Source organism: Leopardus geoffroyi, chromosome C2 (genome assembly GCF_018350155.1).
Source record: "Leopardus geoffroyi isolate Oge1 chromosome C2, O.geoffroyi_Oge1_pat1.0, whole genome shotgun sequence".
NCBI lineage: Eukaryota > Metazoa > Chordata > Mammalia > Carnivora > Felidae > Leopardus > Leopardus geoffroyi.
This window is the reverse complement of record NC_059333.1, coordinates 115,296,697-115,315,482: the sequence shown is the minus strand read 5'-3', so window position 1 is coordinate 115,315,482 and position 18,786 is coordinate 115,296,697. Positions and strand designations below refer to the sequence as shown.

The 18,786-nt window shown below is 40.9% G+C and overlaps 1 protein-coding gene across 8 annotated transcripts in view; it reads left to right on the top strand.

Annotated features, from left to right (window-relative positions):
• The first annotated feature begins 865 nt into the window (after positions 1–865).
• The window catches only part of HPS3 (HPS3 biogenesis of lysosomal organelles complex 2 subunit 1), a 39,321-nt gene continuing 21,400 nt past the window's right edge, over positions 866–18,786 (top strand). For 3 of the 8 annotated variants that reach the window (XR_006718662.1, XR_006718659.1, XM_045503323.1), the window contains exons 1-6: positions 870–1,267; positions 9,412–9,903; positions 10,546–10,717; positions 10,823–10,908; positions 12,874–13,066; positions 17,357–17,438. Coding sequence is in view for 4 of the 8 variants with exons in the window: in XM_045503323.1 (XP_045359279.1) it covers positions 1,051–1,267; positions 9,412–9,903; positions 10,546–10,717; positions 10,823–10,908; positions 12,874–13,066; positions 17,357–17,438 (1,242 nt within the window). In the remaining 4 variants the exon portion in view is untranslated. Of the gene's footprint in view, positions 1,268–5,870; positions 6,113–9,411; positions 9,904–10,545; positions 10,718–10,822; positions 10,909–12,873; positions 13,067–17,356; positions 17,439–18,786 lie in introns of all 8 variants that reach the window. The other 5 variants (XR_006718660.1, XR_006718661.1, XM_045503326.1 and 2 more) reach the window with 4 other exon arrangements.

Genomic DNA, 18,786 nt, shown 5'->3' with positions numbered 1-18,786 from the left:
CATACATTATTTTCTGGATAAATTGTAAACAGTAATTCCAACGCTCCCTTCATCTAAATGTGTGAGTTTTTTGTTTTGTTTTGTTTTTTAAGTAGGCTCCACGCCCTGCATGGAACCCAACGTGGGACCTGAACTTACCACCCTTAGATCAAGACCCTGAGATCAAGAACCGAGCTGAGATCAAGCGCTAGACTCTTAACTGACTTAGCCACTTCAGGAGCCCCATCTAAACGTGTTTTGTTTTGTTTTTTAAATTGGGATTGCAACCACGAGCTCCACGTTGAGACATCAGGAATAGATACAGGCCAGATTATGCTATAGTTGTAGGTGCACTGGACTGAGAGCTAGTGGATTTCACCCCTCGTCCTTCCATCCTCTGGGGCTCAAACTAATCTTTTGTCAAATATCTGGAGTTTACTAGGTGACGTCCACGATTCTTCAGCAAAATTTTTTTTTCTTTTGCTAAGCACATTCTAAGTGTTGCTCCTTCCAACAAACAACTCTTCAGTATATTTAGCCCGGAGTTGAGCCGTGTGCACTGCACTTCAGTTTTCCCAGCCCTATCCTCCAGAAGCTCACAGGCTATCAGGGAGACACGAGTGATGCCCCTGAATCAGGAACAAAATGGTACAAGATCCCAGATGATCAAATGTTTAAACGTACTCAAGGGCCTAAACATCTCGCCCAGCCCAAAACAGGACTGTAAAATGACGAATGAAGGGACACAGAGGTCTCTAGGCCCGTCAACCACGCAGCGCGGAGCAGTGCCAGCACAGGGCGGCCGGGTCCAAGTCCCAGGACTAGGGGCCTGTGGGGCGCGGGTGCGCCGGGCAGAGGCGACTCCTCCCCAGCCGGGCCTTGCCCCGTAACTAGCAGCCACTTTAAGAAGGGGAGCCGCAGGCGACCCGGGTGGAGCTCACGTGACTCGGCTCTGTGCAATCGCTGGCGGAAGTGGTCCAGCTCCGGTGACCGGCACGGGGTCTCCAGGCGCCCCGCGGGGCGTGCAGGAGGGAGCCGCCCCGCCGGGCTGCCCCGCAGTGGGTCGCCAGGATGGTGCAGCTGTACAATCTGCACCCGTTCGGGTCGCAGCAGGTGGTGCCCTGCAAGTTGGAGCCGGAGCGGTTCTGCGGCGGCGGACGCGACGCGCTCTTCGTGGCGGCAGGCTGTAAGGTGGAGGCATTCGCAGTGGCGGGACAGGAATTGTGCCAGCCGAGGTGCGCCTTTTCCACGCTGGGCAGGGTGCTGTGCCTGGCCTACAGCGAGGCCGGTGAGTAATGGCGAGGCCAAGGGGTGCCTGGACCCCAGCTTGGGGCCTCCTTCCTAGAGCACCGAGCGTCCTCGGCGGCACTCTGGGTGGGGAGAGGACTTCGTGCTTCCCGGAACTTGCCGGATGGTGTTGGGGGTCCGGCGGCTGATTGCTGAAGGTGCTCTGAGCTGCGCCCTGGTAGTCCTGGCAACAGCAGGTGAGCGCCTGCTTCTAGTGGGGGGTGGGGAGGGATTGCATCTGACTGCTCCTTATCTCGCATGCTCAGGAGAAAGGCCCGTGGTTGGGTGGCTGGGTTCCACTCAGCCGAGACACTTCAAAACAAACAATAAAACTCCAAACACCCAAACTCAAAAGTATAGAAAATTTCAAACACATACCGAAGTAGGGAGAATAGTATCCTGCGCCCCAGTACTTCCAGCTTCAATAAATATGCCAACTCGTGGCCATTCCTTTTACATCTATACCTTTATCGACTTCTTGTCGGTTTTTGAAAGCTCACATTATATGCTGGGTTTTAAATCTATGTAAGTGGAACTCAGGCCATAGACCCCGCCCCCGACAAAATGGTGTAATAACACCCATTACCCTTTTCCCACCGAAATGTGAAGCAGCACCAAGAGATATATCAGGTACTGTGTGAGTATATTCTATTTTAGAAAAATTCAATATTTAAAAATAGGTAGTATTTAGATTACAGAAGGATTTATCATAGGATTCTTTTAACTGCCTAATAATCCACTTAAAGTTGGATTTCTGGTTTTCAAGAGTGGTGTAAATGTGTAAGTGGCAGTATTTATGGTGGAAAAGCCTATGGCTTAGGGGCTTACTAATAAAGTAGGGAGCATGAACTTGGAGGACTGGAGATCTCATTCTAATTTCTACTGTGTCTGTAACTGGTTGGGTGTGAGTTTATAGAAACTTTAGGGTCTCAGTCTCTGTTTAAAAAAAAAAAGTTGAATTACTAGATCAGTGATTTCCAGACATTGGGATTTTGTGGATCAGTAAAAAACTATGGGGTATCATCCATAGTATGATGTATATGACTGGTCATTTTGTCAAGTAGAGATACATATTTTTAAAAATGAAAAGCCCGACTATTAATTGCAACCATAAGAGAAAAAACAGCCTCAAACATTGGATGTCTTTGCTTTATGAGCAACTTATTGTGCTGTTATTTTTGCTTTTTGACTAGCGAAGACAACAACAGAAGCCCCCACTGATCCACAGATATTTTTGAAAGCCACTCATTAGATCTCTGTGTTCTCTATCAGCAGAAGATTCTGATTTGGGTATTTCTACTGAAATCTTTCTTTTAATCATCTTTCAATATTGGTAGTTTTCCTCATCTGGCTCCCCTTTTAAGCATGGAGGTTCTCACCTTCAAGAGCTCTACTGAGGGGCGCCTGGGTGGCGCAGTCGGTTAAGCGTCCGACTTCAGCCAGGTCACGATCTCGCGGTCCGTGAGTTCGAGCCCCGCGTCGGGCTCTGGGCTGATGGCTCAGAGCCTGGAGCCTGTTTCCGATTCTGTGTCTCCCTCTCTCTCTGCCCCTCCCCCGTTCATGCTCTGTCTCTCTCTGTCCCAAAAATAAATAAACGTTGAAAAAAAAAAATTAAAAAAAAATAAATAAATAAAAAAAAAAAGAGCTCTACTGAGTGGCAAACTCCCCAGTTTCAAGGTGTGGGGTGTGTGTGTGTGTGAGAGAGAGAGAGAGAGAGAGAGAGAAAGAGAGAAAGGGGCAGAGACAGAGACAGAGCAGACATATTTACATGATTTGACCTATTCTTCCAAATCGATGTTTATTCTAGAATTGGAAGCGGCAGACATTATGTAAACTCTGGTCTTCTTGCCTGTCAGTAGTGGTGATTCTGGGGACCATTGGATGTCACTACTTGTGCATCAGAATCACCTGGGGGAACTTGAAAAAGTGCTGATGCCTGGACCACAACCTCACAGAAACTGTCAGTTTTTGGGGGTGTGGCCCAGCACGGGGGTGGGTCTAATATTTAGCCAAGATTGAGAACCACCTAGAGCCATACTGGCTGCTGTAAGCAGTGAGTAGCATGGTAACCTGATTAATGAGGCCTTGAAAAACAAAGACGTTTTTATAATCCAGTTGGCTGTCCTGAAGAAAGTTCAGGAGTCATGTGGTATGTGCCTTAGCATGGGTCAGATAGCTCAAGGGTAACTTTCAGTCCTCAACTTGAAGACTGGGTACAACCCCTGGGTACAGCTTCTATTATTCTACACAAAGATGACTCCTCGCTATGCTGATATCCAGATAACTTGTCTTCCACTTTCCAGCTTTTTCCTTTTGGTTTCTTTCTTCCCATTCACAGTAATTTAGACATGGGAATTCCTGCTCTAAGTGCCTAGGGTCTTTCTCTGTAGCAAATCTCCCCCTGTCAAACACAGAATGAATTTTACATCAGCCATTTATATTTACTATAAGTGCTTTGCAGCTCTCTTACCCAAGTAGAAAACATTTTCATTTTTTAATCTCTAATTAGCAGGATGCTATTCTTCCTTTATAAAATTTGGGGGTGGTAGGGAGAATGTAGATAGAAATTTGAAGGACAGGGGGCCCTAACATCATTGTCAGTAATGAAAACTTAATTGAGGCTTTGTGTGTGAACTGAGGAAGAGGAGATGTGAGAACTTATTGCTCTCAAAGGAGAAAGACCTGGTAGCCAGAGTTGAGTGTTGTGTGGGAGCTCTCATGCTGGACACTTGTTTATGGGGTGTCTGAAGGTGGTTGGGCAGGGAGGACAAGACCACATGGCCCTCATTGCCTGTTCTTTAGCACAAGTGTATTAAACGAGTCTGTCTATTACATCCTTCCCAAGCCCTGCGGTCTTTTAACTTTTCTGAAGCCATAAAACATATTTTGATGCATTGTATATTATTTCTGCCTTCTGATGTCAATTTTGTCACAGGAGTGCTGCCTTTTCCTTAATCTTGTATTAGTGTTAACCAGGAAGTTTCTTATTTTTAAAAGTCAGTGACTCTTAGCTTAAGAATAAATATGAGAGAGGCGCCTGGGTGGCTTAGTCGATTAAGCGTCCGACTTCAGCTCAGGTCATGATTTCACGGTCTGTGGGCTCGAGCCACATGTTGGACTCAGTGCTGACAGCTCAGAGCCCGGAGCCTGCTTCAGATTCTGCCTCCCTTTCTCTTGCCCCTCCCGGTTTCTGCACGCGCACGCACGCTCTCAAAAATAAACATTAAAAAAAGAATAAATATGAGAACATTTTTCTAATTTACTTAACGAAGACAGAAGCTGTTGTAAAATAAGTAGAATAAAGTCCTGACCATATAATGCTTAAAAAAGTTTATAAGTCAGACAGAGGAAGACAAATCCAATATGATTTTTTATGTGTAGAATCTAAAACTAGGAAGACAACAGAAGAAAACAAAGCTAATTGGTGGGGGCAGTGGGAGAAATAGGCGAACTGTTTTCGTCTGTTTAAATAAATTAAATTGAAAAAGAGTTTAGTTTCTGTCTTTCATAAAGAGCTATTAACCTCCACAGACTCCTTTAGACTTGTATCTCTTTTTTAACATTTTGAGAAATAGCATTATTGGGGAATGAGCATCGGCTTTTGAGCTAACCAGATCCAGGTTTGAGTCCCAGTTCTATCATTTGTTGGCTGTGTTGCTTAGGCAAGTTACCTAGTTTGTCTGAGTCCCAGATTCCTGATCTATAAAGTGGAGAATGAGATAGTTTCATGAAGGTTTGTTGTGAGGATTAACTGAGAGAACTCTAAATCTCTGATCATAATGTTCATCAGGTAAACACACTTAGCAAGTTCTAATTCATTATTATAAAACAAGTTATTAAGCTGAAAACAGTATGGGCACTATCTACAGTTTGGAGATTATATATAAAAGGTATATAGACTTTATCAGTGAAATAGGTGTATGTTTATAGATGCATCAATAAAACAATTTTATTTAACTAAACAAATATTCTTGGTTTTAAAATTCATTTACTAACTTGAATATGCAAAGCACAGGCAACAAAAGAATAAAGTAAATTGGATATCACCAAATTAAAACTTTCTTGCATCTATCAAAGACAGTAGGACACTAACAACAGATTGAAAAGGCAATCCACAGAATGGAAGAAAATACTTGCAAAGCATATATCTGACAAGGGATTAATATCCAGAATATATAAAGAACTCCTATAACTTAATGACAGCAACAAAAGCCAATTCAAAAATGGGCAAATAGGCATTTCTTCAGATGCCAACAAGCGCATGAAAAGATGCTTACCATTATTATCACCAGGGAAGTGCAAATGAAACCCATAATGAGATACCACTTCACACCCATTAGGATGGCTGTTATTTAAAAAAAGAAAGAAAAGAGCAAGTGTTGATATGAATGTGGAGAAATTGGAACCCCTGTGCAATGCAGGAATATAAAATGGTAGAGCTGCTGTGGAAAACAGTGTGGTGTTCCTCAAGAAATTAAATATAGGATTACCATATGATTCAGCAATTTCACTTCTGGAAGTATAGAAACAAAGTAATTGAAAGCAGGGACTTGTCCAGATACTTGCACACCAATGTTCATAGCAGCGTTTTTTTTTTTTTTGAGAGCCAAGAAGTGGAAGCAACCCAATGTCCATCAACTGAGGAAAAGATGAACAAAATGTGGCATATGGCAGATCTATGCCTGCATGTTCATTGTAATATTATTTCTAATAGCCAAGACATGGAAACAACCTAAGTGTCCTTAAACAGATGAGTAAACATAAAATTGAATATTAATCAGCCTTAAAAGGGAAGGAAATTCTGAACCTTGTATTCTGAACACAAATGAACCTTGAAGACATTATGGTAAGTGAAATGAGCCAGACACAAAAGGACAAATATTGTGCAATTCAGTTTACATGACGTACCTGGAGTGAGCAAATTCATAGGGACAGAAGGTAGAATGGTCAGTGCCAGAGTCTGGGGGGGTGGGGAGGATGGGGAGTTATTGTTTTAGGGATAGTTTTGAGGAAGATGAAAAAGTTCTGGAGAAGGATGATGGTGATTGGTGCACAACAATGTGAATGTACTTAATACCACTGAATCGTACACCCAAAACTGGTTAAAATGGTAACGTTTACATTATGTATATTTTACCACAATAAAATAAAAAAAAAATCACTTACTGAGGGGCTTCTGGGTGGCTCAGTCAGTTAAGCATCTGATTCTTGATTTCAGCTCAGGTCAAGATCTCACGGTTTTTGGGATGGAGCCCCATGGCAGGCTCTGCACTGACAGCACAGAGCCTGCTTTAGATTCTCTCTCTCTCTCTCTCTCTCTCTCTCTCTCTCTCTTTCTGCCCCTCCCCCACATTCTCTCTAGCTCTCTGTCTCTCTCTGTCTCTCTATTTTCCTCTCAAAATAAATAAACTTAAAAAAAATAAAATCAAAAATCATGTACTGAGGAAATTCTAGGAAGATGGAGGCTACAAGGCATCTTTGGACCCAACTCCATCCAAACTGCTTCTCTGGAATAGAGTGAGCAAATTTATGAAGCCTGCAGGGTACATTTAGGTATTCTGCCAAGATACCCAAGGAATGAAAGGTGTAGGTTCCATTTTTGTGGTATCAGAGGAACTAGCATCAGGAGAAGCCTTGCCCTTCTGGAAGGTTGGCTCATTTCAGACGAGGAGGGGACCTGGCCAGCCCAGTAAGTGTCTGCAGAAAGGGGCTGCTTGCTTGCTGTGTGTCAATGGGAAGTCATTATGCTAACAACAGCGTTTCAGTTTCAGTTCATTAGAAAAGGACTTATTTACCAAATACTGTTAGTAAATAGATTCTACATTTGGAAAAACCTTGATGTTTCTCCCCCTCAAAGTTCTAAAGATTAAAAATTTAAGAAGCTGCTAAAGTAGAACATGTAAGAATATAACTACGTAATTTGGAGGACATAGGAGACTGTTTAAGCAAATTAGGAAACTCAGAGGCCAAGCAGGAAATGATACATATCTGACTACATACATATCTGACTATTTTTACTATGGTAAAAGATGCCATAAGTGAAGTCAAATGTCAAAGAATAGACTACCAAAAACAATTTGCTATTCATGAGCAACAAAAGATTAATATCACTTTTACCCGGAGAGCTGCTATTTCTTAATAAGGAAAACAAATTAAACATCCTAATAAAGTAGATAACTTGCAGAAGAGAAATTATACATGGCTGATAAACATAGGAGAAGATGGCCAGCTTTAGAAATGGTCTGGAAAATATAACTTACAATAACCTTAAGAGTCCATGTTTCCCCATCACATTGAGTCAGTACTAGTGAGGATATGGGGAAACAGGCATGTTCAAACGATGCTGCTGGCAACATGAATTCCTGTTATTTAATTGTGATAGAATCTGGCAATATCTTTTTTTTTTGAGTTGGGTTTTTTTTTAAGTTTATTTATTTTGTGTGTCTGAGAGAGAGAGAGAGAGAGAGAGAGAGCACATGCACACACAAGTGCGGGAGGGGCAGAGAGAGAGGGAGAGAGAGAATCCAAGCAGGCTCTGTGCAGTCAACACAGAGCCCAATGCGGGTCTCAAACCCACGAACTGTGAGATCATGACCTGAGCCGAAATTGAGAGGCAGATGCTTAACTGACTGAGCCACCCAGATGCCCTGAATCTGGAAACATCTTAAAATTTAAAACGTACCTGCTCTTTGGCCCAATATTCTCACTTTTTGGAATTCATGCCATTGAAACAAACCCGTAGGAAATAAATGTAGGTATAGGCCTATTTATTACAGCATGAAGTAAAGTGGCAGAACAACTGGAAAAACTTGAATGTGTATCAATAGGGCATTGTTAAATAAATTATGGCACATGTATACATCTAATATGCAGATAATTTTAATAAAAGGATGTTAGGGGCGCCTGGGTGGCGCAGTCGGTTAAGCGTCCGACTTCAGCCAGGTCACGATCTCGCCGTCCGTGAGTTCGAGCCCCGCGTCGGGCTCTGGGCTGATGGCTCAGAGCCTGGAGCCTGTTTCCGATTCTGTGTCTCCCTCTCTCTCTGCCCCTCCCCCGTTCATGCTCTGTCTCTCTCTGTCCCAAAAATAAATAAACGTTGAAAAAAAAATTTTTATAAAAAAAAATAAAAGGATGTTAGATACCCATGTATTGACCTGGAGGCCAAGATTTATTGGTAATTTTTAGAAGTAGTAGATTGTTAAATATATTCGGTGTGATTCCATTTTGGTGAAAAAGAAGAAAGACAAAACACTACTCTGTGATCTATGTGTATTTGAGAAAGCTGTGTGTGTTAACATTGGCTTCTCACAGATTGGACTGCAGGGGAGGGTTTATGCTTTTCATTTTGCATCTCTTTACCACTTTGATTTCTCACAACAGAGAATAACTACAAAATTATAATTTAAAAAATATAAAATCAACAGTTGAGGGAAAATCAATTGGATTTAAGTTTTATTCAATATGTTCAGCTTTATCCTATTTCTCAGAGTTGATATGAAAGTGTGACTTGTGAGAAGCGGGGTTCAACCTACAGGAAACATTCAGAGCTAAGATAAGGAAAACTAAAATTTCTATGCAAGCAACATGAATCACTTAAGACATAATGGGGAGAGATTTATTTCAGAACCTAAATGCCTAATGTCAGTTAAAAATATACCTAAGATCCGGGGGGCACCTGGGTGGCTCAGTTAGTTAAGCATCTGACTTTGGCTCAGGTCATGATCTCACAGTTCATGAAATTGAGCCCCGGGTTGGGCTCTGTGCTGACAGCTCAGAGCCTGGAGCCTGCTTTGGATTCTATGCCTCCCTCTCTCTCTGATTCCCCCCCCCCCCCACTCGCACTCTGTCTCTGTCTCTCAAAAATAAAACACTTAAAAACATGTTTTAAATGTATATATACATATATATGTACGTATGTATATACATGTATACATATGTATACACATGTGTGTGTATATATATATATATATATGCGTACACACACACACACACATATACCTAAGATCCTATTGATTAAGGTTTTGTTTGAGTCAATGTTTAATTCAACCATTCACATTAGAATTCACTAATAGTTCCTTTTCATGGCACAAGGTAAGTGGTTGTTTCTAATTACACATTCTAAGTATAATCTTACTTTCTTCTCAGGAGACTATTTGGCAGCAATTGAAGAGAAAAACAAAGCTACGTTTCTACGTGCATATGTGAACTGGAGAAGTAAAAGGACTGAAAACTGTCGTGTGTGTATCCGAATGGTTGGACATAAAGTGGAGGCACCCTTCAGCGACACCTTCAGAGACCAGATGTCTATTATTGAAATGCCGCTTTCTGAGGCCCCCTTGTGCATTTCCTGTTGCCCGGTGAAAGGAGACCTTCTTGTTGGTTGCACAAATAAGTTAGTCTTATTTAGTTTGAAGTATCAGATCATTAGTGAAGAATTCTCAATATTAGACTTTGAACGGTCTTTAATTATACACATAGATAATATCGTTCCTGTTGAAATTTCATTTTGTGTTGGATATGTTGCTCTCATGTCAGACTTAGAAGTCTTAATCGTGAAACTGGAGTCAGACCCTAAAACTGGAGAGAGTGTTAACTACCAGCCACTTAAGATCAACAATCCAATGAAACAGACAGAAGGTAAATGAATTTAGCTTGCTTTCTTATTTTAGGTGTAGAGAAAACCCTTCTGGTAATATCTGAAGGGCTCTAGTATATGTGTGTGTGTGTGTGTGTGTGTGTGTGTGTGTGTGTATGTATATATATATATATATATGTATATATATATATATATATATATATATATATATATATATATACCACCAAGCCACATTATTTATAGATTCAGTTATTCCTAGTACATGGGATTTTGGTTTATGATCTGGCTGCCCATATCTTCCTCCATAGCATGTCAGTGTGTTTCAGCATATACCTGTGAATAGAAATAACGGAAGAGCTGAGGAGGAGTTTCTAGCCCCAGGTCTCATACTTACAAGTTGAATGGCCTTGGGTTAGGAATACCATCTCTGAGTTTCAATTTCCTCATGTATAAGATTGGGATGATAATATCCTGTTGTACTTTATCAGTTGTGAGGAATACATGAGGAAATGTTAGGCTTCTCAAAACCATAGTGCCTTGTAAACATATGAGATGTCCGTATGTATAAATAAATAAAGTTACTGTATGTCTATTTAATTGATATGAGGATGTTGTGAAATTTAATTTTCACTCAAGTAGTACTTGGAGTTATTAAACTCTTTTCTTAAATTTTATTTTTTAAGGCATCAGTAATGAAACTTTGCAGCTTGACTCAGATGATTTTGTTATCTGTCAAAAGCCCGTGGAACTTCTTGGTGAAAAAAGTAGCCAGTCTGGAGTATCTGTTACACTGGAGTCAACTGGATTAGATGATAAAACCATAAAATATTACCACGTTCAGCACCTGCTTTATAAGTATTAGAAAGCTTTTTATTCACCAGCATTTAATATGTATTTACGTGCTTAGAAGTACACGGAAATTAGATCTCTCCTTCTTTCTCTCTTTTTTTAAACTCACAGACGTTTTGCTCCTGATATTTCATCCCTTGTCTTATCTGATGACATCAAGTTGCACTCACTTCAGCTGCTACCCATTTACCAAACAGGTAAGTATGTCAGTGCAATGGCGTAATGAGGTGAAAAGGCTCTGGGCTGGGAGGAAAGACTGCTGTGGGTATTATGTTAGGTTCTTCTACTGAGTCTCCCTGGGACCTTACACAAGTTCTTTAGCAAATAATGCTAAGGAGTGCTCCTGTGAGCACTGAAAAGGGAAGTTGTATCTGCTAGGAGAAGCCATGGAGAAGACGTGACAGACAAAAGCCGTTTCAGTTTTTGAAATGATTACTTGGCCCAAAAAGGGAAATTGGAGCCTTTTTATAGCCGGGGTTTAGCTGAGTTTTAGCTGGGTATTTGGCGGAGCTTCTTAGGATGGCTTTATGAACAAGGTGGAAAATGTGGACCGAATGGAAATTCATTCAGAGTAGTGGTTTTCAGCCTTGCTGCACATGGGGTTTGCTTGGATGCTTTTAAGAATACTGATGCCCAGGCTCCACATGCTGGAGATCGTGACTTAATTGGTCAACTATGGTACCTGGGCATCAGTAGTTTTTAAAAGCTCCCTGGAACCTAATGGGCAGCCAAGACTGAGAATTACCATTGGGTTTTGTGCTTAGTTCCGGCCTGCTTAACATCTTTAGATCTTGCCTAGAGAACAAACGATATAAATATTATTCTGATTAAACATGTTCATCTTTTAGTTTTAGAAACATGTTCTTCCTTTAGTTTTTTCTTTCTTTTAGTAAACATGTATTGATTACCTACTGTGTTGGGTATTGGGCTGAGTACTAGGGAACAGTAATGAATAGTACTAGGCAAAGTTCTTGCACTCGTGGAGCTTATTGTCTTGGGAGTGGGGGGAAGCAGATGTTAACTGAATAATCACAAAAAGGAGTGTACAGTTACACACTGAAATGAATGCTCTGTGGGAAAAGAACCCTGCCTTGAGAGCCTATAGTAAAGATATTAATCTCATCTAGGGGTCAGGGAAGGCTTCCTGAGAAAGAGGATCTGAAGAATGAATCAAGGCTGATTTGGGGATAGGGTTGGTGCAGAGGAAGAACAAAGGTGTTGTGGTAGAGGGAAAATCTTATATTTGAGGAACTGAGAGAAGCAAGGGAGGAGAGCAAGGGAGAGGGGATTGTTAGACAAAGCTGGAGACCAGACAGGGCCCATAGCCTTGCTAGAGGGTCAACTTCTCCCTTTTCCTCTCTTTTCTTTGCAGTCGATTTAGCAAGAAGTTGGATTAATACCACAGAATTTCCCATAATCTGAATTTTGCTGATTGACTCCCCACAGTGTCATTTAACATGTTCCTGTATCTCCTATATTTCCTTGTGATTTGGTAGTTAGATATAAAACTATACTGTTCAGTATGGTAGCTGTTAGCCACCTGCTGCTGTTGGGCACTGAAATGTGACTATTCTAAATTGAGATATAGTGTTAGGTGTAAAATTCATACCATATCTTGAAGACTTAGTACAGAAATATATATATATAATATCTCATTGATTTTTTGTTGACTACTCATTGAAACGGTAATATGGATATGATGGGTGAATGCAATATATTATTAAAATTTTGCCTGTTTATTTTTACTTTTTAAAATGTGATTACTAGAAAACTTTAAATTACATATGTGGCTCATGTTATATTTCTTTTGACAATGCTGGTCTAGACCTAGTCTTGATTAGATGATGATGATGGTGATGTTTATGAAGATGATGATTGGGTAGCACAAGTCATGCTGACTTCTGTTGGAAGGTACCTGGTATCTGATTGACTCTTTTTGTGATGTTAATAGCACTGATGACTATTACCTAGATCTGTTGATTTATTAGGGGTTGCAAAATGGTGATATTTTAATTCTATCACTCCCTCTTCATTTCTTACTGGCATTCCCTAAACAACTCTTTAGTTATCCACTGATAGACTTTTTTACTTAGAAAAGTGAAGATATTGATTCCCTTTATTTACTGGTTTCGTGGTATTTCTCCCCCATTTTTTTCATGCAGGTTCTCCTACTTCTGATAGAAAAAAATTGTCTCAGGAAAAAGAATTGCTGAGTCTCTTTTGTTTTTTCTCATTACCTCATGTGGGCTATCTCTACATGGTTGTCAAATCTGTTGAATTAATGTCAGTTTACCAGTATCCTGAGAAGTCTCAGCAGGCAGTGCTCACACCACAATTTTTGCATGTCATTACAAGGTATGTTACAGTGTTACTTGCTAGCCTTCGAGTCACTTACTCTTCTGTAAATTCCTGACATGCTTCCTAAATCTTTAAATGGGAATTGTGTGAAATTATATATAGCACTATAAATTAATGATGTGTCTCTGTCTTTTGATGGCCCATATCTACATTTTCAATGCCAAATATTTAGATTCTGGTTTTGCCTTTGTTTTATTTTCTTAGTTTGGCTAGGGGTCTTTGTAAGGAAGTATACAGTTCTTTCTGAGGAAATATTTTCATAGAGAATTTCGATGAAAAGTCAGTGGAGCCAGTCAGGACATCTCTAGATTTCTTTTTAGATTTCCTAATTTTTTTTCTCTGCTGTCATATTCTTTCTGTATGAGTTGAGTTATCTCATAATGGCTTAGAACTGTGAAGGAGCTAGAAAGGCTACCTGATTCTACCCTCTGATTAGTACAAATGGGGAAATAATCCAGAGGTTGGGATGGACAAGGACATTTGGCTAATTGGTAGCAGATGCCTTTTCAGTTGCCTTACCCTAATATGCTGGCATGTTCCTGAGTTCCTGAGCTGGATTCCTGGGTTCCTGAGCAGGATTTTTATCTCATTTCTTTTAATCTCAGCAGTAACTAGTGCTTTGGGTTCTATTTCCTGTTTTTTGAGCTTAGATTATGTGCAAGCCACTGCATTGGGCCCTCTGGCCAAGCAACTGTGAATAAGGTACAGCATTTGCTGTGAATAAGGTACAGCAATAGCATAAGAGAAGGCCAGAGACACATACATGGGGCACAAATACTAGGGGATTTGTGAAAAATATCTTAAGCCTTTGTGAAAGTGGTGTAGGTACTGGAAGGAGGGAAATTACTTCTGGCTGAGTCATACCGAAAGTTTTTTGTTTGAAGTGAGAGAAGCTAGTTGGAATTTGACAGATGTAGATTAGAAGAGAAAGGCATTATAGATAGAGGGAAGACTATAAACAAAGGCTACATCTAGTTTTGCGGGAGCATCCACTAATTAATTGCATAGGACAGTGATTTTTAATTATTTTTTCAACTGAGTGGTAGTATCAGTAGCCACAGGAAGTATATTCTGACAGCATAGTACTCATCTGGAGATGCTGCTACTCACCCGTATTGTGGTTGCTGCCTTCTCGTCCCGTTGTCTGGTGTAAGGAGAAATGCTGTTGTGTGTTTCCTAAGTGAACATCCTGGAGGTAGCTAGTCTCCATTTCCAACGTGTTGTGCATAGTGATGTCCTTTAACTGTGAAGAAGCTGAAATGCAGAGAAGTGTTACAAATAATGCTTGAGAGAGAGCTCAGGGGTTTAAAAATTAAGGAAATGTTTTAGGGTTTTGATCAAGAAAGTGATATAGTAAGAGCATTGTTTTAGGAAAATTAGTGATGGCTGTTATGGGGGATGGATTGAACATAGATGAATCAGCTATTGAAATGGTTCAGGCAGGATAATGAGGGGCTGTATTTGGGCAGGGCAATAGCAGTGAGAGGACAAGGAAGAATGGATAGGAGAGGCCTTGGCGAGAGAATGACAAGAGTTGGTGTCTGATAGGATGGTGGGAATGGAGAGCCATGGAAAACCCCGCCAGAGTCTGCTTTTATGAAAGAATGGAGGCTGGTGTAAGGTGGGGCAAAAGAGAAGCTTAATTTAGGCATTTGAGTTGGAGGCACTTAGGGAATATTAAGGGGAAATGTTAAGTGGGCTTTTGGACACAGGACCGAAGATTAGAAAAGAGAGGAAAATGTATGTTTTATTATCATCAAAAAAGAGCTGATTATCAAAGCAGTGAGCATGGCCCCCAAGAGTGTGTAGAAGAGAAAAGTAGTTGGAAAACTAAACTCTGGTGAAGGTCATGCTTAGAAAGTGAGAGAAGGAATAGAAGGATCTTCAAGGATGCAAAAGAACCTAGGAAACAATACCATCTTAGAAACTAAAGAAAAATTAGAGGGAGAAAGAAGAAATAAAATATTAATTTCTGTCCCAAAATATTGATACAAAAACACTATCATCTTTATCTGATTACATAGATGTAAAGTCATACTTAACCAAATTGAGCCACCCAGATGCCCCTAAATTCACATTAGGTGCCCCTAAATAGGATCCCCACACCTATTTTTAAAATCCTATATTGTTGAACTCATTTTTACATACTGCTTTATCCAATAGGTATGTATTTTAGAAATATCTTGACCCATAAGTTTGTCTTGAAAAGTTTCTTGAAGACTGGTATATTTAAAAAAAAAAGCAATAGAAATTTTTTTTTAAAAGAACCTAAGAACATGGGGTGCCTGGTAGCTCAGTCGGTTAAGCATCCGACTTTGGCTCAGGTCATGAACTTGCCATTGGTGAGTTCGAGCCTGATATCGGGCTCTGTGCTGACAGCTCAGAGCATGGAGTTTGCTGCAGATTCTGTATCTCCCTCTCTCTTCTGCTTCTTCCCGACTCATGCTCTGTCTCTCTCTCTCTCTTTCGCAAATAAATAAACATTAAAAAAAATAAAAAAAAAAAGAAACTAAAAAAAGAGGGAGAGTGCCCTGACTGATATACAGTCTCCCAACTGTGAAAATGTCAGAAATGCCTTCCATATTGAAGAAGTATTTCTTCTATTATAAGATCAATGCTAGGTTTGCTTTAGTGCTCTATTTTTTTATTTCAACACAGTTCATTTTTAATTCTCCTACTTTTTGTTTCTAAAAATTATTTCTGTGAACTCACTACAAGATGGGTTTTGTAGCAGGGCGCCTGGGTGGCTCAATTGGTTAAGCATCCAACTTCAGCTCAGGTTATGATCTCGTGGTTCATGAGTTTGAGCCCCTTTTTGGGCTCTGTGCTAACAGCTCAGAGCCTGAAGCCTGCTTTGGATTCTGTGTCTCCCTCTTTCTCTGCCCCTTCCCCACTCATGCTCTGTCTGTCTGTCTCTCTCTCAAAAATAAATAAATTTTTAAAAAAGACTATAAAATAAGGGTTTTGTAGCAGTTTCTAAGTGAACTCTTAACGGTTTTTTTTTTTTTAATTTTTTTTTTTCAACGTTTATTTATTTTTGGGACAGAGAGAGACAGAGCATGAACGGGGGAGAGGCAGAGAGAGAGGGAGACACAGAATCGGAAACAGGCTCCAGGCTCTGAGCCATCAGCCCAGAGCCCGACGCGGGGCTCGAACTCACGGACCGCGAGATCATGACCTGGCTGAAGTCGGACGCTTAACCGACTGCGCCACCCAGGCGCCCCTCTTAACGGTTTTTAATGTCAGTATTGGAGGGTTGACTTACTCACCAGTCACCAGGCATCTATTATGTGCTGACTGTGGGGTCCCTGGGTCGTTTTACTGTGCAGAAGCAGCCTGGGCTTGTGGAAAGAACTAGAGGAGTGTGAGGAGTAGGGAGAACTGGGATCTAATTTGGCTCTGTCCTTCAGAGATGTCTTGGACCAGTCATGAACCTTCCATGCCTTCATCTTTAAAACAAGCTCCTGGAGTGATTAATTCCAAAGATTCCCTCAGAGAGTCTATGATTTTCAGTTCTACCATTGGATATGTATTTGCATAATCTAAGTGTGTTGTATAGCCCAATCCAGGCTCAATTTCATCCTGAGATGAGTAGGATAGAGGTAGTAGTCAGGAAACTGGAGTTCTAATTTTGGCTTTGATAGTCATCTCTTTGTACCTTGGGCAGATCCTGGGGGCATGATTTTTTTCTGTAAAATGAGATAGTGAGCCAGATCCATGGTTCTTAACTAGGAGCGCACAGCAGAGCCACACATGGAGCTTTGTAGATATGTACATGTTTAGATTCAGCTCTTAGAGATTATGACTTCTAGATGAGAGGTGGGAACCAGTTGTATATTTTTAAAAGCACTCAACGGGGGCGCCTGGGTGGCGCAGTCGGTTAAGTGTCCGACTTCAGCCAGGTCACGATCTCGCGGTCCGTGAGTTCGAGCCCCGCGTCGGGCTCTGGGCTGATGGCGCAGAGCCTGGAGCCTGTTTCCGATTCTGTGTCTCCCTCTCTCTCTGCCCCTCCCCCGTTCATGCTCTGTCTCTCTCTGTCCCAAAAATAAATAAACGTTGAAAAAAAAAAATTTTAAAAAATAAAAAAAAATAAAAAAATAAATAAATAAAAGCACTCAACGGTATTCTGAGGTTCTTAAGAAGTAGATTAATAATCAAGTTTGATGAACACTTGAGTCTTCCCTCACCCTCACTGTTGCTCTGTTCGCCTCTGTGATATCTTCCAAAGTACGGGCATGTTGGTTATTGGCCTCTGCTTTGCTCAGTGGTGTCTCTCCTCTTCCTTAGCAACAACTTGCAGTGTTTCACAGTGCGGTGCAGTGCGGCGGCAGCTCGTGAGGAAGACCCATATGTGGATACCACCCTGAAGGTTAGAATTGGTTTATGACCACAGCAAAACCTGAAGGTCAAAAAGGAATATATAAATCTTTGCAGATTTGCTCTTGGGTCAAAGTCAGTGAACATCCGAGGTCTTAAGCTACTTTTGCACATCAAATAATAAGCATTTTGTGATTCATGGTTTAAATGGCAATTTTTGAGATTACTTTGAAAACATTTCCTCGGAATTTAGGTATAGCGCATAGTTTTTAAAGTTGGGTAAAGAACATGTATCGTATAACTTCAGAGATAGTACTTCACAACTATGGTATACTACAATTTTATTCTTCTGTAATGGAAATATTGGTGGCAGTCGTACATAGCTATTAACAAAACAGTACGGGAATCAGTGTGTTTCAGAACACAAATGCATGAAAATGACTTACTTACACTATTATCAGATATGCCTATAATGTAATTATGTAGTCTTAATCTAAGAGTTAATAGATACGCTAGATCATTAACCTCATTTTTAGTGAGAAGTAATATGCTTAGTCTCTGAAAAGGTCTTTTTAGTGAGAAGTAATATGCTTAGTCTCTGAAAAGGTCTTGACTACAAAATAAATGTAGGCAGTTTTATGATAAAATTCTACATTTTCTGTTTTTTTCCCCCAGGTTTATTGATTTATTTTTTTTTTCAACGTTTATTTATTTTTGGGACAGAGAGAGACAGAGCATGAACGGGGGAGGGGCAGAGAGAGAGGGAGACACAGAATCGGAAACAGGCTCCAGGCTCTGAGCCATCAGCCCAGAGCCTGATGCGGGGCTCGAACTCACGGAGTGTGAGATCGTGACCTGGCTGAAGTCGGACGCTCAACCGACTGCGCCACCCAGGCGCCCCTGATTTATTTTGAGAGAGAGGGAGTGGGGGAGGAGCAGAGAGAGAGAGGGAGGGAGAGGATCTCAAGCAGGCTCCATGCTGTCAGCGCAGAGCCTGAGGTGGGGCTTGATCTCATGAACCGTGAGATCATGACCTGAGCCAAGATCAAGAGTCAGACACTTAACCAACTGAGCCACCCAGGTGCCCCCAAATTCTATATTTTCTGACCTTGAATTTCTGTTGTCAGAAATATACTGATCATTTGTGTGATATCGTCACGTTCTCTTTCACCTGAGGTATAAGGTACTTGAATGGATGTTTGTTATGAAGCTACATGCTTCAGGAAACCCCCAAATTATGATGGCTTATATTTCATAAGTCAGTTTATGTCTATCTGGCACCTGGAACACCTTTTCCTGGAAAAATAAGTATTCAGTCATGATGGTTATGTTGACAAGCCAGCACTTTGTAGTGCTTAATGTGTCTGAGGTTCCCTACTCCTATCACTGTCTCCCAAATT